Raw genomic sequence first — 18,726 nt, 5'->3', positions numbered from 1 at the left:
CCTTTCTTGCTAGTAGCGTCCAATTTTTCAGGGGAAATTCATGGTCTTAAATAAACCCTAGAGTGCAACACAGGAACCTGTGGCCCTCCAAACGTGGACTACAACTCCCATTATTTGTGACCATTTTCCATGCAGGCTGGGGATGGGAGCTGAGAGTTCAAAAACATACTGAAGGCTACAAGCTCGCTGTGTCTTGCATACACCAGTGAAGATTATGGCGGCGTAGATATAGATAAGGGCTGGGGATCCTGTGGCCCTCCAGAGGTTGTGGGACTACAAATCCCATCACCCTCCAACCCATGGTGGCTGCAGGGCTGATGGGAGTCAAAACATCCTCTGGAGGGTCACAGCTTCACCTCCTATATTGCTGGCAGGAATGAAATGTGTGATTCTTACTTCTGTGGGTTTTTTTTAAGGTAACCACCCAACTTTTAGACAGCAGATTCCTGTATTTGGGATCTAGCACAGCGGTAAAGGGTCCCCGTCAGATGCCACACTCTGAAGAGGCCTTTCCCAAATACCAGCATAGATTCTCCAGAGTTATGCGTTTATCTGAAATAAGTGACAGAAACATCACACGCAGAGGGGCATTACTTATTTGAAAGTGCACCTGTGCTTTTCTCCCTCTTTATAATCTTTTCCCCAGTATCTGAAGTACGTGGGTGCCAGACTTCTAAATCTACTCTTCTCCCTGGCTTGAAAGCTCGTCACGTAAAGGGAGAATCCGACACCGTTTTCTACTTTCAAACGAGGCATCTGGGCCATGAGATAATGGTACCCACATCTGAAAAAGGGACTACTTCTGGACCAAGTCAATCTAAGTCAAGATTCGTTGAACCGGCGGTAGAGGGGAAAGGATCACTCAAGATCCCCCCCTCCAGTTAAGCAGCTCAGGAGTTGGGTGAAGCAGGGGAATGACCCTCCCTGTGAGGCCTTTAGGGCCTTCTAAGGCCAAGGTGAGGAAATGGTTGCCTGCCACATGCTGTTGGACTACAACACCCAGCATCCCTTGTGGGGGCTGATGGGAGATGCAGTCCATCAACATCTGGAGGACCAAAGGTTGCCTCGGGAAGTACAGCAATGGTCAGGGATGACTGGAGTCCAACAAGATCTGGAGGGCACCAGGTTGGGGAAGGTTGCTGAGGAGAATTATTTGCTGGAGAAGAAACTCTTTGTCCCTTTCACAGAAACTCCCATGGTTCTTTGGGCTGGTGCCCAATTGTCTAAAACCGGTGTGAGGAACTACAACTCCCACCACCCCAGTAAGCATGGCCAGCAGCCAGGGAATTGTAGTTCAGCAACACCCAAAGGTTCCTTGAACCTGGTATGAGGTGTTTGACAGTCTCCCGAGGCAGAAATGGCAAAAAAAGGTTTTCCTCCCGGGTGTTGCTGGACTACAACTGCCATCATGCCCAGCTGCTCTGCAGGCTGGTGTGATGGGAGATAGTCCACCACCATATTTAAGGCCAGAGGTTCTCCATCTCTGCTCTAAGGCCTTGTCTCCACAAAGAACGGAATGAGGTGGCAGAGTCCTGAAGTGCAAAATGGGGCTGTAACTTGTACCGAACTGCATTTAAAAAAATGATTCCTCACTTAAAAAACTCCCTTGCAAGAAGTGGTCTGGGCTAGACTCTTTCCCCCCTTATCTGCTAGCTTTCTCCTTTCAACCAAACATATCTGTGTGATTCAAAAGGGGGGGTGGGAGTGGTGTCAGACCCTTTTCTGGATTCTACCACTGCATCCTGCTACATCTCTAAACCAAAGTCCAATTCTGTGCCCATTCCAGCAGTTTGGAGATGTTTGAAAAATGTATGTGAGAGAGGATAAAACAAAATCAGATGCCCCAGCAAAAAGCCCACCCTCAGCGTGACAAGGAGGAGACAGTTCACAGACGTACATATATATATAAATAAATAATATCACATACACCGTTAGTTGAGACTGCTACCCAAGCCAGATGCTAAACAAGACAAAACATTGAATTCATTTCCCACAATCAAAACGTAATTCATCTAAAAAAAGAAAGCCAGTTTTGCTTCTATTCCTGGTCCGTTCCTATTGTGCTGCCACAGTTCCAACCCATTTCTCAGGGTAAAATGGCCAGCATGGGTTTGAATCCTTTGCCATGTGCCAACGCATGGACAGGCACCTCAGTGCTATTCCCATTCTGCCACCCCACCTTGTCCTGATGGGCAGTTCTTCATAAACTTATTCTGTGGAAAGCAAAGCCCGGGCGAAATTCATTTGCCAAATCCAAGCAACGTCGCAGTCCGGCTAGGGCTTGACAGCGAGGGGATTATCTGGGCCAAGCCACAGCATGAATCAATGCCAAAATGGCTGCCCAATTGCCAGGCCAAACCCTCCTCTTCCTCCTCACCAGATAAAAACAAAATTAGGCTAGGGTTTGAGGGGGAGACTAGTGGGGTAGGCCTCAAACCATGTCACCGTCCCTCCTTCTTATACGCAATCTTCTCTCCCCCCACACCCCATGCTTTCCTCCCCCAGTGGTCTGAAAATGTGCATTGTTTTGTCACAAGGAGAGAATGGTTAGGCATATGCGCCTGTTCTTGCCAGGCACAGGCCTTTTCCTGCTTCCTGGGAGGCCGATGGAGAACATGGTGGGCTGTTGCTAGGCAGCAGCCTCACACCTCTATAGCTCCCCTTCCTTACCAAGCCCAACATGGAGAAGGGAGAGCTGTAGGGCCAGAAAAAAGGCGAAGGAAAAAGAAGGAAGCAGTTAGCCCAAAATGGAGGGGAGGGCCGCCCCATCCTTTTCACAGCTATGTTTGGAGAAGGCAACCGTGCTCACTGGCTCTTCCTTCACTGACCAGACAAGAGTTCACCCTCAGATGCGCCACAGTTCTTTGACGCCATCCTTTCACCTGAAAGAGGGTGCAAGAGGTCACCGGCCAAAAGGAAAAAAGCTTCTCATATCTTAGCCTCACTTCCGTCTTCTCCTTCTCCTTCTGCCACCTCTAGGTAGGCATCTCCAGAGGCTTGTGCGAGGTCGGCCATCAGACCCAAGTTGACGCACTCGGGGCATTTCTCGGGGCTCTCGGCGGCCGACGAGAAGATCTTCCCGCAGTCGGCGCATATGAAAGAGTTCACGCCCAGGTGGCAGCGCTGGTGCCGGATGAGGGCCGCCTTGGCCTTGAAGCAGCTCCCGCACTCGGGGCAGACGTAGGGCTTCTCGCTGGTGTGCGTCCGCTCGTGGGCGATGAGCTGGGAGCTCTCGCGGAAGCACTTCCCGCAGCCGAGGCACATGTAGGGCTTCTCGCCGGTGTGGGAACGCTCATGCGCCACCAGGCTGGAGCGCTGGATGAATCCCTTGCCGCACTGCAGGCAGATGTAGGGCTTCTCCCCGGTGTGGGTCCGCTCGTGCTTGCTGAGGCTGGAGCGCACGCTGAAGCTCTTCTCGCAGTAGAGGCACTGGTAGGGCTTCTCGCCAGTGTGCGTCCGCTCGTGGGCGATGAGCTCCGAGGTCCAGTTGAAGCCCTTGCCGCACTCCAGGCACTTGTGGGGCTTCTCGCCCGTGTGGGTCCGGATGTGGGCCATGAGGTGCGAGTTCTGGCTGAAGCTCTTCCCGCACTCGGAGCAGGTGTAGGGCTTCTCCCCAGTGTGGATGCTCTGGTGGCGGATGAGGTCGGCGCTCAGGCTGAAGCCCTTGCCGCACTCCAGGCACTTGTAGGGCTTCTCCCCCCGGTGGCTCTTCTCGTGCAGGACCAGCGTGGCCTTCTGGCTGAAGCTCTTCCCGCACTCAAGGCAGGTGTACGGCTTCTCCCCGGTGTGGCTGCGCTCGTGGATGATGAGGCTGGAGCGCTGGTTGTAGCTCTTCTCGCACAGAAGGCACTTGTAGGGCTTCTCCCCGGTGTGGGTCCGCTCGTGCAGCTGCAGGTGGGAGCTCTGGCTGAAGCGCTTGTCGCAGTGGGAGCACTTGAAGGGCTTCTCCCCCGTGTGCGTCCGCCCGTGCGTGTTCAGCGTTGAGCGCTTGCCGAAGCTCTTCCCGCACTCGTTGCACTTGTAGGGCTTCTCGGCTGGGGGAGGCTTCTCGGCGCCTGGGCTCAGGCCCACCACCCCAAAGCCCTTGGAGACCTCCGGGCCCTTCTTCTGCAGGAAGCTCTGCTGCACGGCGAACTCGCTGAAGTCGAAGAAACCCCTGCCGAAAGGGATGGAAATTGGTCCCCGGCTGTCCAGAGAGTGGCCCTCGGATGCTCCGGCCTGGCCTTCCCCCCGGGGGAAGCTGACCTCGTCTCCCCCCCACATCATCCGGTTCAGCTGCAGCCGCTCCGAGCTCCCCAGAGAAGGCTCCCCTTCCTTGCTGTGGCCTAACCAGCCGGCTGCAGGAACGAGAGCGTCAAGACAGGGAGAGAATTCATCAAAAGGAGCAGCAGCAGCAGATTTGGCTAAGCAAAGGTAGATTATTATGCAGGCGCCGTTTGGAGGCAAGGTTCTAGTCCTCATGGGTTGTATTTCAGACCCACTGAAATAACGAAAGCGGCTAAGTATTAGGTCCACTCATTTCAGCAGATCTACTCCTGCTGCAAAGACAGAACTGAAATCAAGCTGGCAACTTAAATTTAATTACCTATTGGCAGCCAGTCCATTAGGCTACTCCATTGCCTCTGCTGAGGAAGCCTGACTGCATTTGGCCATCCTTGAACGGACATCAACTAGTAGCCAATCCATCAGGCTACCTGAACTCTCATTCAGCCCGGACATTAAGTCCATCTCTGAGGGCCTTCTGGCAGTTCCTTCCCTGTGAGAAGTGAGGCTACAGGGAACCAGGCAGAGGGCCTTCTCGGTAGTGGCACCCACCCTGTGGAACACGCCCCCCTCCCTGGATGTCAAGGAGATTAACAACTATCTGACTTTTAGAAGACATCTGAAGGCAGCCCTGTTTAGGGAAGTTTTTAATGTTCGATGCTTTATCGTGTTTTTAATATTCTGTTGGGATGTGCCCACAGCCAGATGGACGGGGTATATAATAATAATAATAATAATAATAATAATAATAATAATCCATCTGAGTCAGTCATTATAAGAACTGCAACTTCAAGGAGCGGGTGCAGTTGCTTTTCTCCTTCCTCCCTCCCCATCACTTTTTCCACATGCATCAGTGTCTTTCGTATTGAGGGCCAGCCCTCTTACGACTGATCTTTCCAAGTCACTCTCGAGCATTTTCGACTAAAGAGGGGGGCAAAAATGCTTCAAATGAAAGGGGATTAGAAGCAAACTAGGCAGCTCACATTTAAAGGGCACCCACCCTGGGATCTGTTGTTTGCCCTTCAGAGCCAAATATCCCCAAACCCTTAACAAACAAAGGTCTATCTGGCCAGCGCTGAGTGGAAGATGCAGACCTTTGAGTCTCAGCATCATCTCCTGGAAGGCAGGGCTGTTCTGACACAGATCACCGTATTTCCGTTTGAGCTCCTCAAGTCTCTGCGCCAGAGTGTCCTCTTCTTCCCTGAGGATTATGAGGCAGTGGGAGAGAGGGGTGGGGGGATAAGTAAATAGAAAATGAACCATGTAGACAGTTTTATGTTTGAACAGCTAAAAAAAGAGACTCTACATTAATAAAAAGCCTCCTTAATGCACAAGAGGTCCTGGGTTCGTATCCCTGTCAAGACCTTCAGCACAAAATACCTCAGAGAAGTGTTTTATTTTTCCATTCCTTGAAGGAAGGATGGGCAACAGGGGTAAGGCTGGACTCCCATTGGCCCCAGCCAGCATGGCCAGAGATGATGCAAAAAAAGAACCTCTGTGTTACATGCGGCATGTATATTAAGTTATGAACTGAAGAAGATATACCGAAACAGTGTACTTATCCGGAATGCTGTCTTCGCTGCATATTAGTTGATATTATATAAAACAATTTCGCTGAATATTATTTGACAATATATAGAAACATTTTGCCCTACATTATTTGGTCCATGTGTTGCCTTTTTTTCATGGCCAGAGATGATGGCAAACTGGGATTCCAGCAACATCTGGAAGGTCGTAGGTCGTTCTTATCTTACTACTTGACCCTGATTTTGCAGGCCCCAACACCCTATGCTGGCTCTTAATGAACCTGGCTATTGTAGGCCCATTAATTTCACTTCCCAGTATTATTTGGGGGAAGCTGTGGCTGTTTAAATTGGCACAATACTGTCTGCTTTGAAGGTATGGTACAGATGGGGCGTCAGATGTACACAAGTATGACGATTCCCACCCCCACCTCTGGGGGGAAAAAGCCCTAAAGGAGGCGGATTCTTACCTGATTTCAATGCTTCCCGAATCCTACAATGGGTGTTGGCAGAGGGGAGAGAGAGAGAGAGAGGGAGAGAGAGAGAAGGCACAAACCATGAGCTGTACAGGGAAAAATTGTTCGCTTTCTCACAAAAAAATGAGAGCCCAGCAAGAGCAGCAGGTTGTTGGCATCTGTCCCAAGGGGCAATGGAGTGCCCCTGCAGGGGTGAAGTCAAACTGCAGTACCAAAGTGACCTTCCCGAGGCGCAAGCCTGTACGGAGGTCCTAGGTGAAAATTTTAGATTGTTCCAAACTTGTTTTTAATGTTCGTTTGGAAAAAGGAGCTAATAAAAATGGACAGCAGCTGTGGAGCTCACTGACACTGGACAGTTACTGCAATGGTAACACATTTTCTTTCTTCTTTTTTAAAATATATAGATAATAAATATATAGATATTAGAGAGGTTGAGAAAGTGCGGGGGGCACCAGTCACAAAATGGCCGCCATGGTGGCGTGGTGTAACACTGATGAACAACAACAACAAAAAAGTATCTGAAGAAGTGTGCATGCACACGAAAGCTCATACCAAGAACAAACTTAGTTGGTCTCTAAGGTGCTACTGGAAAGAAATTTTTATTTTGTTTTAACAAAAAAAAAGAAACAGGACCACAAGATAATGTGGGTATGCCCCCCAATCAATGGGGGGAAAGGCACCCACATCAACCCCCGCCAGTCACAGGGAGAAGCTCTTTGCACCTCTCCCCTGTTCAGCGCAGAAGGGAAGGAAGGAGCTAAGCAAATCCAATGAAATGTGAGCACATTTAAGAGGGAGTTTTTAATTTAGGAGAAGCTGAGGCAGTGCAAACAGGAACTCGGCAAGAAGAGCAAAGGGTCTCCTGTACGTTGTGGACTTTTCAGGGGATATTTACAAAGGCCTTTTGCAGGTGCCACTACAGGAGGCACTGGCAGGCATGCTGGCATCCTTGGGCACTACGCTGGAAATCCCTGAAATTTATGATAGTCGGCCTGGCTCTGTGTTTTGGGTCAATAAGGAATCTGCCCACCCATGTCAGATCAACTATTGAGTCTGCTTACCCTACTGAACTCCACCTTACCACTATCTCTTCGCTGCTGTTTCCTTCTTCTCCATCCTCTTCCTTCCTCTCTTTCCTCAGGTCCATCGCTTCGGAATCTGGCAACACCTTCCAATGAATAAAATTACTAAGATCAACAGAAACCCAATGGCCACCGCTTCCTCCTTTTGAGGATTTCCTTTTTAAAGAAATATGCAGCTCCAGTTACTATGAAGATTAAGAATCTGTGTGGCCAGACACTCTCCTAGTGTCTCTCTTCAATTTTCGTCCCAACCTAGCCACAAAGTCTATCCACATTTTCAGCCTTAAGGCCCCCCCCCCCCCCGCTGCCACTTCAGCTATGATATACAGTCGTACCTTGGATCCCGAATGCCATGGTACTCGGACGTTTTGTGAACGTTCTTTGGAACCCAAACGTCCAACGGGGCTTTCAATTGGCTGCAGGAGCTTCCTGTAGCCAATCAGAAGCCGCACTTTGGTTTCTGAACGTTTTGGAAGTCAAACGGACTTCCGGAACGGATTCCATTTGACTTCCAAGGTATGACTGTTAGTATGACTGGTTGTTGTTGTTGTTCAGTCGTTCAGTCGTGTCCGACTCTTCGTGACCCCATGGACCAGAGCACGCCAGGCACGCCTATCCTTCACTGCCTCTCGCAGTTTGGCCAAACTCATGTTAGTAGCTTCTCGAAGTATGACTGGTACTAACATATAAGACCCTCATACAGCTCAGGACCCCTTTACTTGGGAGACTGCCTTATCCCTTTTACACCCAGTAGATCATGCTGCAGTCAGAAGGAATGTTTACCCTAAAATTCCCAAAGGCCTCAGAAGTAACCTGGCACAGGGCTTTTAGCATGGCAACCCCTGTTCTGTGGAATAGCACTCTTGTTGAGATACAACAAGCACCCACTTCCTGGAAGCGATCAAATCTCATTTTTGTTCCAACAGTCTTTCCCAGCTGGCTAAATAGGTCTTCACCACGGGCGGCCACTTGTTAGGGCTTTAGTCTTGTTTTAAAAGCATTCGTTGTCTTCTCTTCCGCGCAAATGGCCTTGGGATGCTGGTTTAGCAGGAGATTAAGAATCATTGTGCCATCAAGCTCATGGCCCATAGCGGTGATATTTGCAGAAGCCTTAACAGGGATTGAACTGGTTGTATCATGGCTTATTCCTGCAACTGCTTGCCAACTACCAAACCCAATTCAAGGTGTCAACGCTGACAGACAAAAATCCCAAACTCCCTTCCCCCTCTCCCCAGCGGACCACTTGAAAATTGCTGACCGTCTTGGGAGGACTACTGAATAATTTTTCCTCCTTTATTTCCGGGAAAATATTTCTGCCTGTATTTCCAGGAAAATTTGGCCACAACCGTAAGAAAAACCACCCCTCCGGCTGATCAGTACCTCATTGCTGTTTCCGTGTTCCTCTTCCGTAGGATCCTCGATCATCAGTTCGTCGCTGCTGCTGTCCCCTTTAACCTTCTCGCTTACGATGTCTAATGGATCACCGAGACTCTCCTGCAATTTCTCTTGCTGAAAATGGGGGGTAGGAAGGAGAAAAAATGAAACCCTTAGGATCTGATTTGGAATAACATTCCTGATCACCACAGCAGTTTCTGTGGTTTAAAAAGGTTTCAGCAAGCAACAGCAGTTGGGTCATCATGGAGTGTTCCCTTATGAATCTGGCTTACATTATTCTGTCTAAACAAAATAAAAAATAAAAAAAATCCTTCCAGTAGCACCTCAGAGACCAACTAAGTTTGCTCTTGGTATGAGCTTTTGTGTGCATGCACACATGTTCAGATAATGTGTGCATGCACACAAAAGCTCATACCAAGAACAAACTTAGTTGATCTCTAAGGTGCTTCTAAGGTGCTACTGGAAGGATTTTTTTTTATTATTTTTTATTTTGTTTTGACTAACATGGCTACCTACCTGTAACTGGAACATTATTCTGTGTGCTATTTGTGCAAGCATCGGTCACAGGCTCCACCTTCTCTGACAGAAACCGTTGTTTATTGGGCACGTGGCTGAATTACTAGTTAGAAATCAGTCCTGGTTTCATAACTGGGGATTAACTCAGTTTCCTGGTATGGGTGTAACAGGAAACCATGGTTTAAACAACCCATAGGCCAGCACCTCAACTCAATGTACATGTACCTTGGCATCCTGCAGTGACATAGATGCACTTTGAGTAGCTTGGAAATCAGACACAAGCTGGCTGATAAGCCCAGAAAAATGGTCCACTGTCTGAAACAAACCATCAGGTAGAAACACTCATACCTCAGACCAGTTTTGGAGTGTGTTTGTGTGTGTGTGTGTGTGTGTGTGTGTGTTTTACAGTATTATTACATTTAACAGCTTACACAAGGGATGGGGAACCTTCCAAATGTGGATAGGCTAGGTTTTTATCTCCTACTTCATAAATGTGCAACCTGTTGCCCTTCAGATGTTCCTGGACTACAAGTCCCATCATCCATGGCCGTGCTGGCTGGGTGGCTGATGGGAGTCAGAGCCCAACAGCATCCGAAGGGCCTATAGGCAACGTTTACTGGTTTAACTGGTTGTAAGGCTTATGTTCCAATTTCTAAAGTTCCTTCTGCACTGCAGGAGTTGATAAATCATAAGCAATTATGAAACAGTTGGCTACCCTCAGAGCAAAATAATTTTAGCAACGACTAATAAAATGACACCAAATGCAAACAACTGCTATTTTTAAAAAGCGTATCAGGACAGAAGTTACGTGGATGCATTATCAAATCCTAAATTACACAAGAATGTGCTTGGCTCACATCTGAGCTTGCCAAAAATATCAATGCTAAAAATAGCATCCGCTGTGAAGACAACTAAGTAATCTATAAAGCCCTGTTCAAAGCTTTATTTTTAAAGGAGGAGAAGAGACATGACTGCCTCGGTTCAAGATGGGGAAGTGGTGGAGAACCAGTCTGGTATGGTGGTCTGGTTTGCCTCTGAAGGTCATCACAAATAGGAAGATACCTATCATTTCCATTCCAAGAAGTTGAATTGTGCCTAACTGGGGTGAGGAAAACCAGCTACAGATCCTTTTCCAGTTATCTCTGGAACCAGCCGCATTGGTGCAAAGCAGTGTTCGAAATTCTCCAGGTGCATTTTGCACCTGGTTATTGGCCACTTCCCAGGTGCCATGATGGCACCTGACGTCTCCACCATCTAGAGGTGCATGCCTGGGAATCACTGGATCTTGACTGTTTTCACATCCTGTAGAATTATAACCGCTAGGCCTATATTTTATCTGCACAATCGGAATGAATTTCAGGAACCAAAACGCTGCATTGAAAAATACAACCGTAGAGCCGCCTGGCCCAGAAATGGCACCTAAGCGTTCCGTTTTGGCAACTGTAACCCTGGTTTTTAAGAAGCCGTTTGACGCCTAGCTTATATATTTTGAGTTTTCTAACACTGGTGCAGAGGTGGGAATATCTGCCAGAGTTACAGAAAGCTGCCTCGTACCGAATCAGGACATTGCCACCTCAGGACTGTCTATACTTAATGGAAGTGGCTCAGGCCTTTTGGCACCCTAACATCACAGAGATAATCTCCCAAAAAAAAAAATTTGTGCAGCACGCCAAGGGCTTAAGGAGCCCTAGAAAAACAGGAGAGGGTGTTCCTAACCTTTATCTCCACACTGGCAGCTGATGCTTCAACTTTCTCGTCGTCAGTCAGCATCTTCTTGCTGTCCACTGGCTTCTCAGGCTTAGCTTCACTGTCTCCTCTCTTTTGTTTAAGGAGGGTGAGGCGCTCCTTCGGCATCACCTGAAGAAAGAGAAACATTACCTGCTTGCTGATTTGCTTCAAGATGCCAGGAACTGAACCTGGACGTTTCTACCTTTGAAACATTTGCTCTATGCCAGGGGTCAGCAAACGTTTTCAGCAGGGGGTCGGTCCACTGTCCCTCAGACCTTGTGGGGGGCCGGACTATGTTTTTGAAAAAAACATATGAACGAATTCCTATGCCCCACAAAAAACACACATTCTACTCATGTAAAAACACGAGGCAGGCCCCACAAATAACCCAGAGATGCATTTTAAATAAAAGGACACATTCTACTCATGTAAAAACACGCTGATTCCCGGACTGTTCGTGGGCCGGATTTAGAAGGCGACTGGGCCGCATCCGGCCCCCGGGCCTTAGTTTGGGGACCCCTGCTCTATGCTATGGCTTCTTCCCAACTGATTAAAGGCCACAAATTACGTGGCAAGGCCTTAAATCATGTTGCATGTATTAAAAGCCACTAGGAGATCTTCCATCTTTATCGAGGGGAATACTAACATCTTCTTTCCTATAGCTGTAATAGACTAAGTTATGCATTTCTAATAATCTCAACTTCATTTCCAAAAATAAATTCACCTCTGGCATCCTACTACCACCCTTACTGTCTGTATGCTCATATATATCTTTTATGTGAACCACCCTGAGACCTCTGGGTATAGGGCAGTATATAAACTCAATTAATAATAATAATAATAATAATAATAATAAGACCAACCCCTCAGAGTCCATGTTCAACATCAAACACTATTTTGCGTGCCATGTAGCCATCTGTCTATTGATGTTTATTTTTATTATTTTACTCTGTTTTTTATTTTCACAATGTTGTAAGCCGCAGTGGTGTGTTTTTATGATACAATGGTATATAAACATTTTTTATAAAGAAAATAATAAATTGGGGTGGCAGGAAGCTGACAAGGACAGTTATCCCTTCCTTCCTCTGAAAAGCTCAGGGACCATTCTGTGCTCACCCATTGTCTCCCCACAACCACCATGAAATTTTGACCTGTTCAGAACTTAAGCGCTACAGAAAAGAAGATAAATGAGGCTAATGGCATGAAGGCCGTACAAAATTAAAGTATTGTTGTGAATATTACTACAAATCTAAAATGTTGATTATTGAAGCAGAGTTCAGAAATTAAATCATAATTACCAGAATCAGCAAATCTAGAATTGTACAAGGAAAAGGGATGAGAGATGCTCAAATGAAGGGACATTTGTAGCCATTTTTTCCTTGGAAGGAGACCTCCCCCGTTATCAAAGAAAAACAAGATTACATTCCACAGGTATCCAACCACATGAAAGGAGTCGATAAATCGTATGACCAAAATACATGCCTTGCAACTTCTGCAACAATTTTGATTCAACATAGCTTACTATCATTAAAGCAAAACCATTTCAGCAATATCTAATAAAACTGTATCAAACAGCAAACTACTGTTGTTTTTTAAAAGTGTATCTGGATGGAAGTTACGACATAAGACATATTACCAAAACCAAGAATGTGCTTGGCATACTAGAAATATCAATGCTAAAAAAACAGCATTTGCTGTGAACACAACTTGTTTGACTAATCTAGAAGGGTGGACTGATTAAGTTGGACCAATTCAAAGTTTTATTTTTATAACAGGAGACGTTAAACGCATTGTTTCAAGATAAGGAACAGGGAGTAGTGGTGTACTGGTCTGGTATGCAGGTCTGGCCGATCTCCAAAGGACATTACAAAAATAGAAAGATATATTTTATTCCTGTTTTAATAAATTTAATTGTACTTCATTGGGATAAGACCCAACCCTTGCTGCATTAAAAAATATTATTATCATCATTTAATTTCTATACCGCTTAATATATTAACAATATCTCTAAGTGGTATACAGAAAACTGAAACAACAGACAACTTAAATAAAATATTGCAAAAATATAGTTACATATAAAAATGTTACCTGAGTACAAAGTTACTATTGTTGTTGTTCAGTCGTTCAGTCGTGTCTGACTCTTCGTGACCCCATGGACCAGAGCACGCCAGGCACCCCTATCCTCCACTGCCTCCCGCAGTTTGGCCAAACTCATGCCAGTCACTTCAAGAACACTGTCCAACCATCTCATCCTCTGTCGTCCCCTTCTCCTTGTGCCCTCCATCTTTCCCAACATCAGGGTCTTTTCCAGGGAGTCTTCTCTTCTCATGAGGGGGCCAAAGTACTGGAGCCTCAACTTCAGGATCTGCCCTTCCAGTGAGCACTCAGGGCTGATTTCTTTAAGGATGGATAAGTTTGATCTTTTTGCAGTCCATGGGACTCTCAAGAGTCTCCTCCAGCACCATAATTCAAAAGCATCAATTCTTCGGCGATCAGTCTTCTTTATGGTCCAGCTCTTACTTCCATATATTACTACTGGGAAAACCATAGCTTTAACTATATGGACCTTTGTCGGCAAGGTGATGTCTCTGCTTTTTAAGATGCTGTCTAGGTCTGTCATTTCTTTCCTCCCAAGAAGCAGGCATCTTTTAATTGTGTGACTGCTGTCACCATCTGCAGTGATCATGGAGCCCAAGTTACTATATATATCTCAATTCATTTTCCTTCTGACACACCAGGTTATCTTCCAGAGTCCAAACAGGCTCTCAGCTTACCCACAAAAGTCTTGACTTGCTTTTCATGGGCCCAAGGAGGATGGTACTTCCTCAGCTATTATTAATACTTACTAATCGCTTCACTCATAAAAACAGCTCAAAGTAACTTACAGACACAAAAAAGAAATATCAAAAACAATTACAACAAACACAGTCAATATAAAATGAACACACACCCTCTGTACAAATAACCGTGGGGCCTAGCAGACCCTGCCCTAGAAAAGCCACAAATACTTTAAAAAACTTTCAGACTTAGGGTCAAAAACCCAGCTGAAGAGAAAGTTTTTTGTCTGGAGCCTAAAACACGACAAAGAGGGCTACAGGGGAGAGTCCCTGGGGAGAGGATTCCCCAAACTGGGAGCCACCACTGAAAAGGCCTGTTTCTCATGTTGCCATCCTGCAGATTTCCCACATGGATGATGATCGCAGAGTTTGCAGGAAGGTTCAAATGGAGAGAGGCGGTCCTCAATGTATTCTCATCTTCTTCTTTGGCGATCACTCATGAATACGGCTTTAACAGTGAGTGCGTAAGTGACTGTGGAGGCCAATTCTGGATCCACACATCCTTCCATAGTGGGCACAAAGGATTCCAGGCAGGAGTTGATCATGGTCAGAGTTTGCCAAGCATGCCTTCCTCTTAGCACGTTTCTCCCTTTTGTCTTGAGTTTGAGCGTCTTCAAAGTCCATGACACCTTTGGTAAAGGCTGTTCTCCAAATGGAGCACTCGCAGGCCAGTTTCCCAGTTGTCAGTGTTTATACTACATTTTTAAAGATTTGTCTTGAGAGTCTTTTAAACGTCTTTTGTTGACCACCAGCATTACGCTTTCCATTTTTAAGTTTGGATTAGAGTAATTGCTTTGGAAGACAATCAACAGGCATCCGCACAACATGACCAGTCCAACGAAGTTGATGTTGAAGCATCATTGCTTCAACACTGGTGATCTTTGCTTCTTCCAGTACACTGGCATTAGTTTGCCTGTCTTCCCAAGTGATGTGCAAAAAACTTCCGGAGACACCGTTGATGGAATCTTTCGAGGAGTTGGAGATGGACCGTTTATTAGTGGTCCATGTTTCACAAGCGTACAGTAAGGTTGGTAGTACAATAGCTTTGTAAACAAGGTGCTACTGGAAAGAATTTTTGATTTTGTAAACAAGCGTTTTGGTTTCCCTGCGAATGTCCCGGTCGAGATATTGGGATCCTGATCCATATAAGGCTTTATGGGTCCAAACCTGCACTTTGAAACTAACTGGTAGCCAGTGTGGTTGGGCCAGGAGTCGCATTGTGTGCCCAGACCACCTTGCAACCAGCCGCAGTTTGCACCAGCCGCAGTTTGTGAACCACCAAGAAACATTTAAACATTTCAGCGTAGTATAGCATCAAAATGATTTTATTTATTTATTTGCAGAGTATGTCCAGATATTTTTTTTCCAAAATGCGAGCAAGAGCATCGAGTGATGCTGCCAGCTGACGACTCTCATTGAGTTTGTATACGTACTTAAGGGATGAATCGTTTTACACTTTCTAAGCGTGGCACGATTATATTATAAAGTAGTTTTGTTCTACGTTATAAATCAAGTGCTGCAAGGTGTTGCTTCTTTTTTGCTTTCCAAAATATTATCAAATGAAAAACTGGTGCGGTCTGAGCACATTTTTATACTGAAAGTGTGGCCTGGAGAAAAAAGTTTGAAGAACCACTGTTTTAGAACGTAAGAAAGGCTCAGCTATTGAATAAAGTTCAGCACCCTTTTCTCACAGCAGCCAATCAGGTGCTCTTTTAGAGATTTCGGGGATTGAACCCGGGACAAAGCAAGCATTCTCCCATTGAGCTACAGCCTGTCCTCAGATAATTAGGAACAAAGGGAGCTGTCATACAGCGGTACCTCAGGTTACGTACTTAATTCGTTCCGGAGGTCCATTCTTAACCTGGAACTGTTCTTAACCTGAAGCACCACTTTAGCTAATGAGACCTCTTGCTGCTGCTGCGCCGCCAGAGCACGATTTCTGTTCTTATCCTGAAGCAAAGTTCTTAACCTGAAGCATTATTTCTGGGTTAGCGGAGTCTGTAACCTGAAGCGTCTGTAACCTGAAGCTATGTAACCCGAGGTACCACTGTATACTGAATCAGACCCTTGGTCCATCTAGCTCAGTAATGTCAACACAGACTGGCAGCAGCTTTCCAGAGTGTCAGGCAGGAGCCCCCCCCCCCAGCTCCCCAGTCCTATGAGTTCGAGTTCCACATTGGACAAAAGATTCCTGCATTGCAGGGGGTTGGACTAGATGACCCTAGGGGTCCCTTCCATCTCTTTGATTCTACCTGGAAATGCCACTGGTGTTTGGACCTGGGGCCTTCTGCATAAAAAGCAGATTCTCTGCCACTAATTTCCCTTCCTTCTCCATAAAAAGTGGGGGCAGAACCTCAGAATTTGTATTGATTTTTTAAAAATTGTTTTTTGGGGGGGGCAGATGCTTCCACACCTCCCCTTGGCTACACACATGCAACTGTGGTTCGAACCTGCAAACTCCTCCATTCAAAAGCAACACTGTAACCCAGACAAAATAATACAGCTTTTCTTTTTCTTTTTTAAGTAAATGATCTTTGTTGAATGTGGAACTCTGCCCGCTCCCCTTTCCTCCCTGATAATTCCTACCTGAATTTTCTCTTCTGCACCCTTTTCAACTCCGGTGTCCATGATAAAGCTGGGGTGATGGTTGAAATTTTTGTGCTCCTAGTGGGGGGGGGAGGGGAGGGGAAGAAAAGTAATGAAAAGAAAAGGGAGTTTTAAATTTAAAGAAAAATCTTGTAAAGGGAAAGCCGGGTGCTGTGGGAGAGAAAAAGCAAGCAACCCGATTCTCTCTCTCTCTCTGGGGTTGTAGAAAAGTCGTGAGTTCAAGTTTGCAGCGCTACCAAGGCTCCATCGTAGAACATTTTGCTTCTCGATCTCCTTCCGCATCAGGAGAAAAATCAGGAGGAGCAATCGCTAGGCCCCACGTGCTGCTGCGCCGAGCCCCTGAGCACATGCAGAGTGCAAATCGTAGCACCACCCACCTCTCCCCGGGAAGCAAGCACAACCTAACTTCAACTCCCCCCCCCAAAAAAAAAATAATAATTCAGGGAAAAGAAAAGGTGGCTGCGGGCAGAGGCGGAAGGAGAACAGAACATCCAAATACGACGGGAGTTTTTATTATTATGATTATTATTTTTAAAATGCTTTAGAGCATGTGCAAAAAGTCTTCCCTTTCCCCCCCCCCGAACCCCAGCCTACGGAAACGGATGGCGAAGGGCAGCCAAGCTCGTCTGAAGGCGTCGAGAAGTCCCTCCGGCAGGCGGAGGGTGATGCAACAGGGAAGGCCAGGCTCCTTCTGAGCATGTGCAAAGCGCGCCCCGCTACCCTTTCCTGCAAGGATCGCCCACCCACCAGCCCGCCCCCTCCCACACCCACCTAGGACTCGGGGGCGGGGGAAGGCGGAAACTCGTTTAAGAGAATGCCTCTGAGCATGTGCAAAGTGCACCCCTCTCTTCTTTCCCCCGCCCGCAGGCTAAAAGATCCTTTCTTGTGAAGGAAAGCGGGAGGAAAATAAAAAAATATAAATATATATAAATATAAATACAATACTACTAATACTGCAAATCTGTCGGAGCAGCTCCAGCGGAGCCCAGCCACTCTAATCCCCGAGTCTTTGGGAGGAACGTCTGCATTGCTAACTTAAACCGGTTAGCCACCCACTCGCTTCCCCTCCCGCGGAACCCTGGGAGTTGTAGGGCGGTAGGCCCGGCGCGGCCATTCTCGGCGCGGCCTCCGGGACTACAACTCCCAGGGTTCCTTGCGAGGCGATGGACGCGGCGAGCTTTGCAAAAGGATCGGAGGAGCTGAAGCGTCTGGAGCAGAGACCAATTTTGCAGAGAAGAAAGAGTCAGTGGGGGATAATAAACCTTCAAAACAGGGGGCTTTTGTTTCCATTTATAGTTTCTTTATTTCTTGCCCTTCTCCTCGCCCCGCTTCTGGAGTTTGGTTTCTTTTCAGGGAACCGGTTTGAAACCGGGTTAGAGGGGCGCCGTGTAGACGTGGCTTCGCGCCGCTTAAGGAAAGGAGACCTCTTTCCCCGCTGCCTGTCTCCCGCGCCCCTCGGGGTCCAGGGATCCGAGACGGGAGGAGGCGCGGGCTGAGCTCACCGTTCACACGGGCAGCGCCCGGGGGCAAAATCCGGCGCGGCTGCCCTGCGAAGCGGAGCGGAGCAATATGGAGAAGAATCCGTGGTTTCTGCTTCGCCTCCGCCAGGACTAGCCAGGGCCATCCTGTGGCCGCGGAGAGCTCATGGTCACCATCGAATTTGTATACCGCCCTTCATCCATAGAACTCAGGCGGCTCACAACATGAAATTACAATACAAAAACCCCCACTCAAAATACACAATAAGCGTAAGAACAAAACAAAGCCAATAATCCGTCTCCAGTTACCCATTTATGGGCATTGGATGTCAATCAGCTAAAGGCCTGGAAGAAAAGGAATACTTTATCCTGGTGCCCAAAGGTGTATAATGAAGGCGCCAGGTGAATATTCCAGGGGGAGAGTAGCCAACCATCCGGTTGTGGCTGTATACACTGTATGTTGAGTGCAAGAATTAAGAGCAAAGCAAATAAAGAGTTGCCAACTTTTTATTTCTTCTTTGGAGGGGGGGCTGCTCTGCCTTTTGCAGCCGTGTGACAGGCAGAAGTTATTACAGTACTATTATTTATCGCTTCTTTATGCTGCGAACCGCCCTGAGATCTTCGGATGAATGGTGGTATGATTTTAAAAATAATAATACCATCAAACCTCAGTTGTGGAATGTAATCCGTCCCAGAAGCCTGTTTGGCTTACGAAACGTTTGACAACTGAATTGTGGCTTCCCCATCGGTTACAAGAGCTTCCTGTACTCGGTGGAAGTGACGTTGGACGTTCGGCTTCCAAAAAATGTTCAAAAACCGGA

The 18,726-nt window shown here is 47.0% G+C and overlaps 1 protein-coding gene and 1 non-coding gene across 2 annotated transcripts; both read right to left on the bottom strand.

Moving 5' to 3' along the window:
• Positions 1–2,181: 2,181 nt before the first annotated feature.
• Positions 2,182–17,460, bottom strand: LOC117042735 (endothelial zinc finger protein induced by tumor necrosis factor alpha-like). Its single transcript, XM_033142360.1, has 8 exons — positions 17,373–17,460; positions 16,407–16,484; positions 10,972–11,112; positions 8,725–8,853; positions 7,344–7,430; positions 6,257–6,279; positions 5,358–5,464; positions 2,182–4,337 (listed from the first exon to the last, which is right to left on the bottom strand). Exons 2-8 carry the CDS (start codon positions 16,446–16,448, stop codon positions 2,929–2,931), a joined length of 1,938 nt encoding a protein of 645 aa, XP_032998251.1. The 5' UTR covers positions 16,449–16,484; positions 17,373–17,460; the 3' UTR covers positions 2,182–2,928.
• Positions 11,528–11,648, bottom strand: LOC117043079. The gene has a single exon (XR_004426158.1). It is a non-coding gene; the product is annotated as a U6atac minor spliceosomal RNA (small nuclear RNA).
• Positions 17,461–18,726: the final 1,266 nt, after the last annotated feature.

The sequence above is a fragment of the Lacerta agilis genome, chromosome 2 (assembly GCF_009819535.1).
Source record: "Lacerta agilis isolate rLacAgi1 chromosome 2, rLacAgi1.pri, whole genome shotgun sequence".
NCBI classification, from domain to species: domain Eukaryota; kingdom Metazoa; phylum Chordata; class Lepidosauria; order Squamata; family Lacertidae; genus Lacerta; species Lacerta agilis.
Note: the sequence above shows the minus strand (reverse complement) of the source record. Positions and strands in the feature narration are given on the sequence as shown.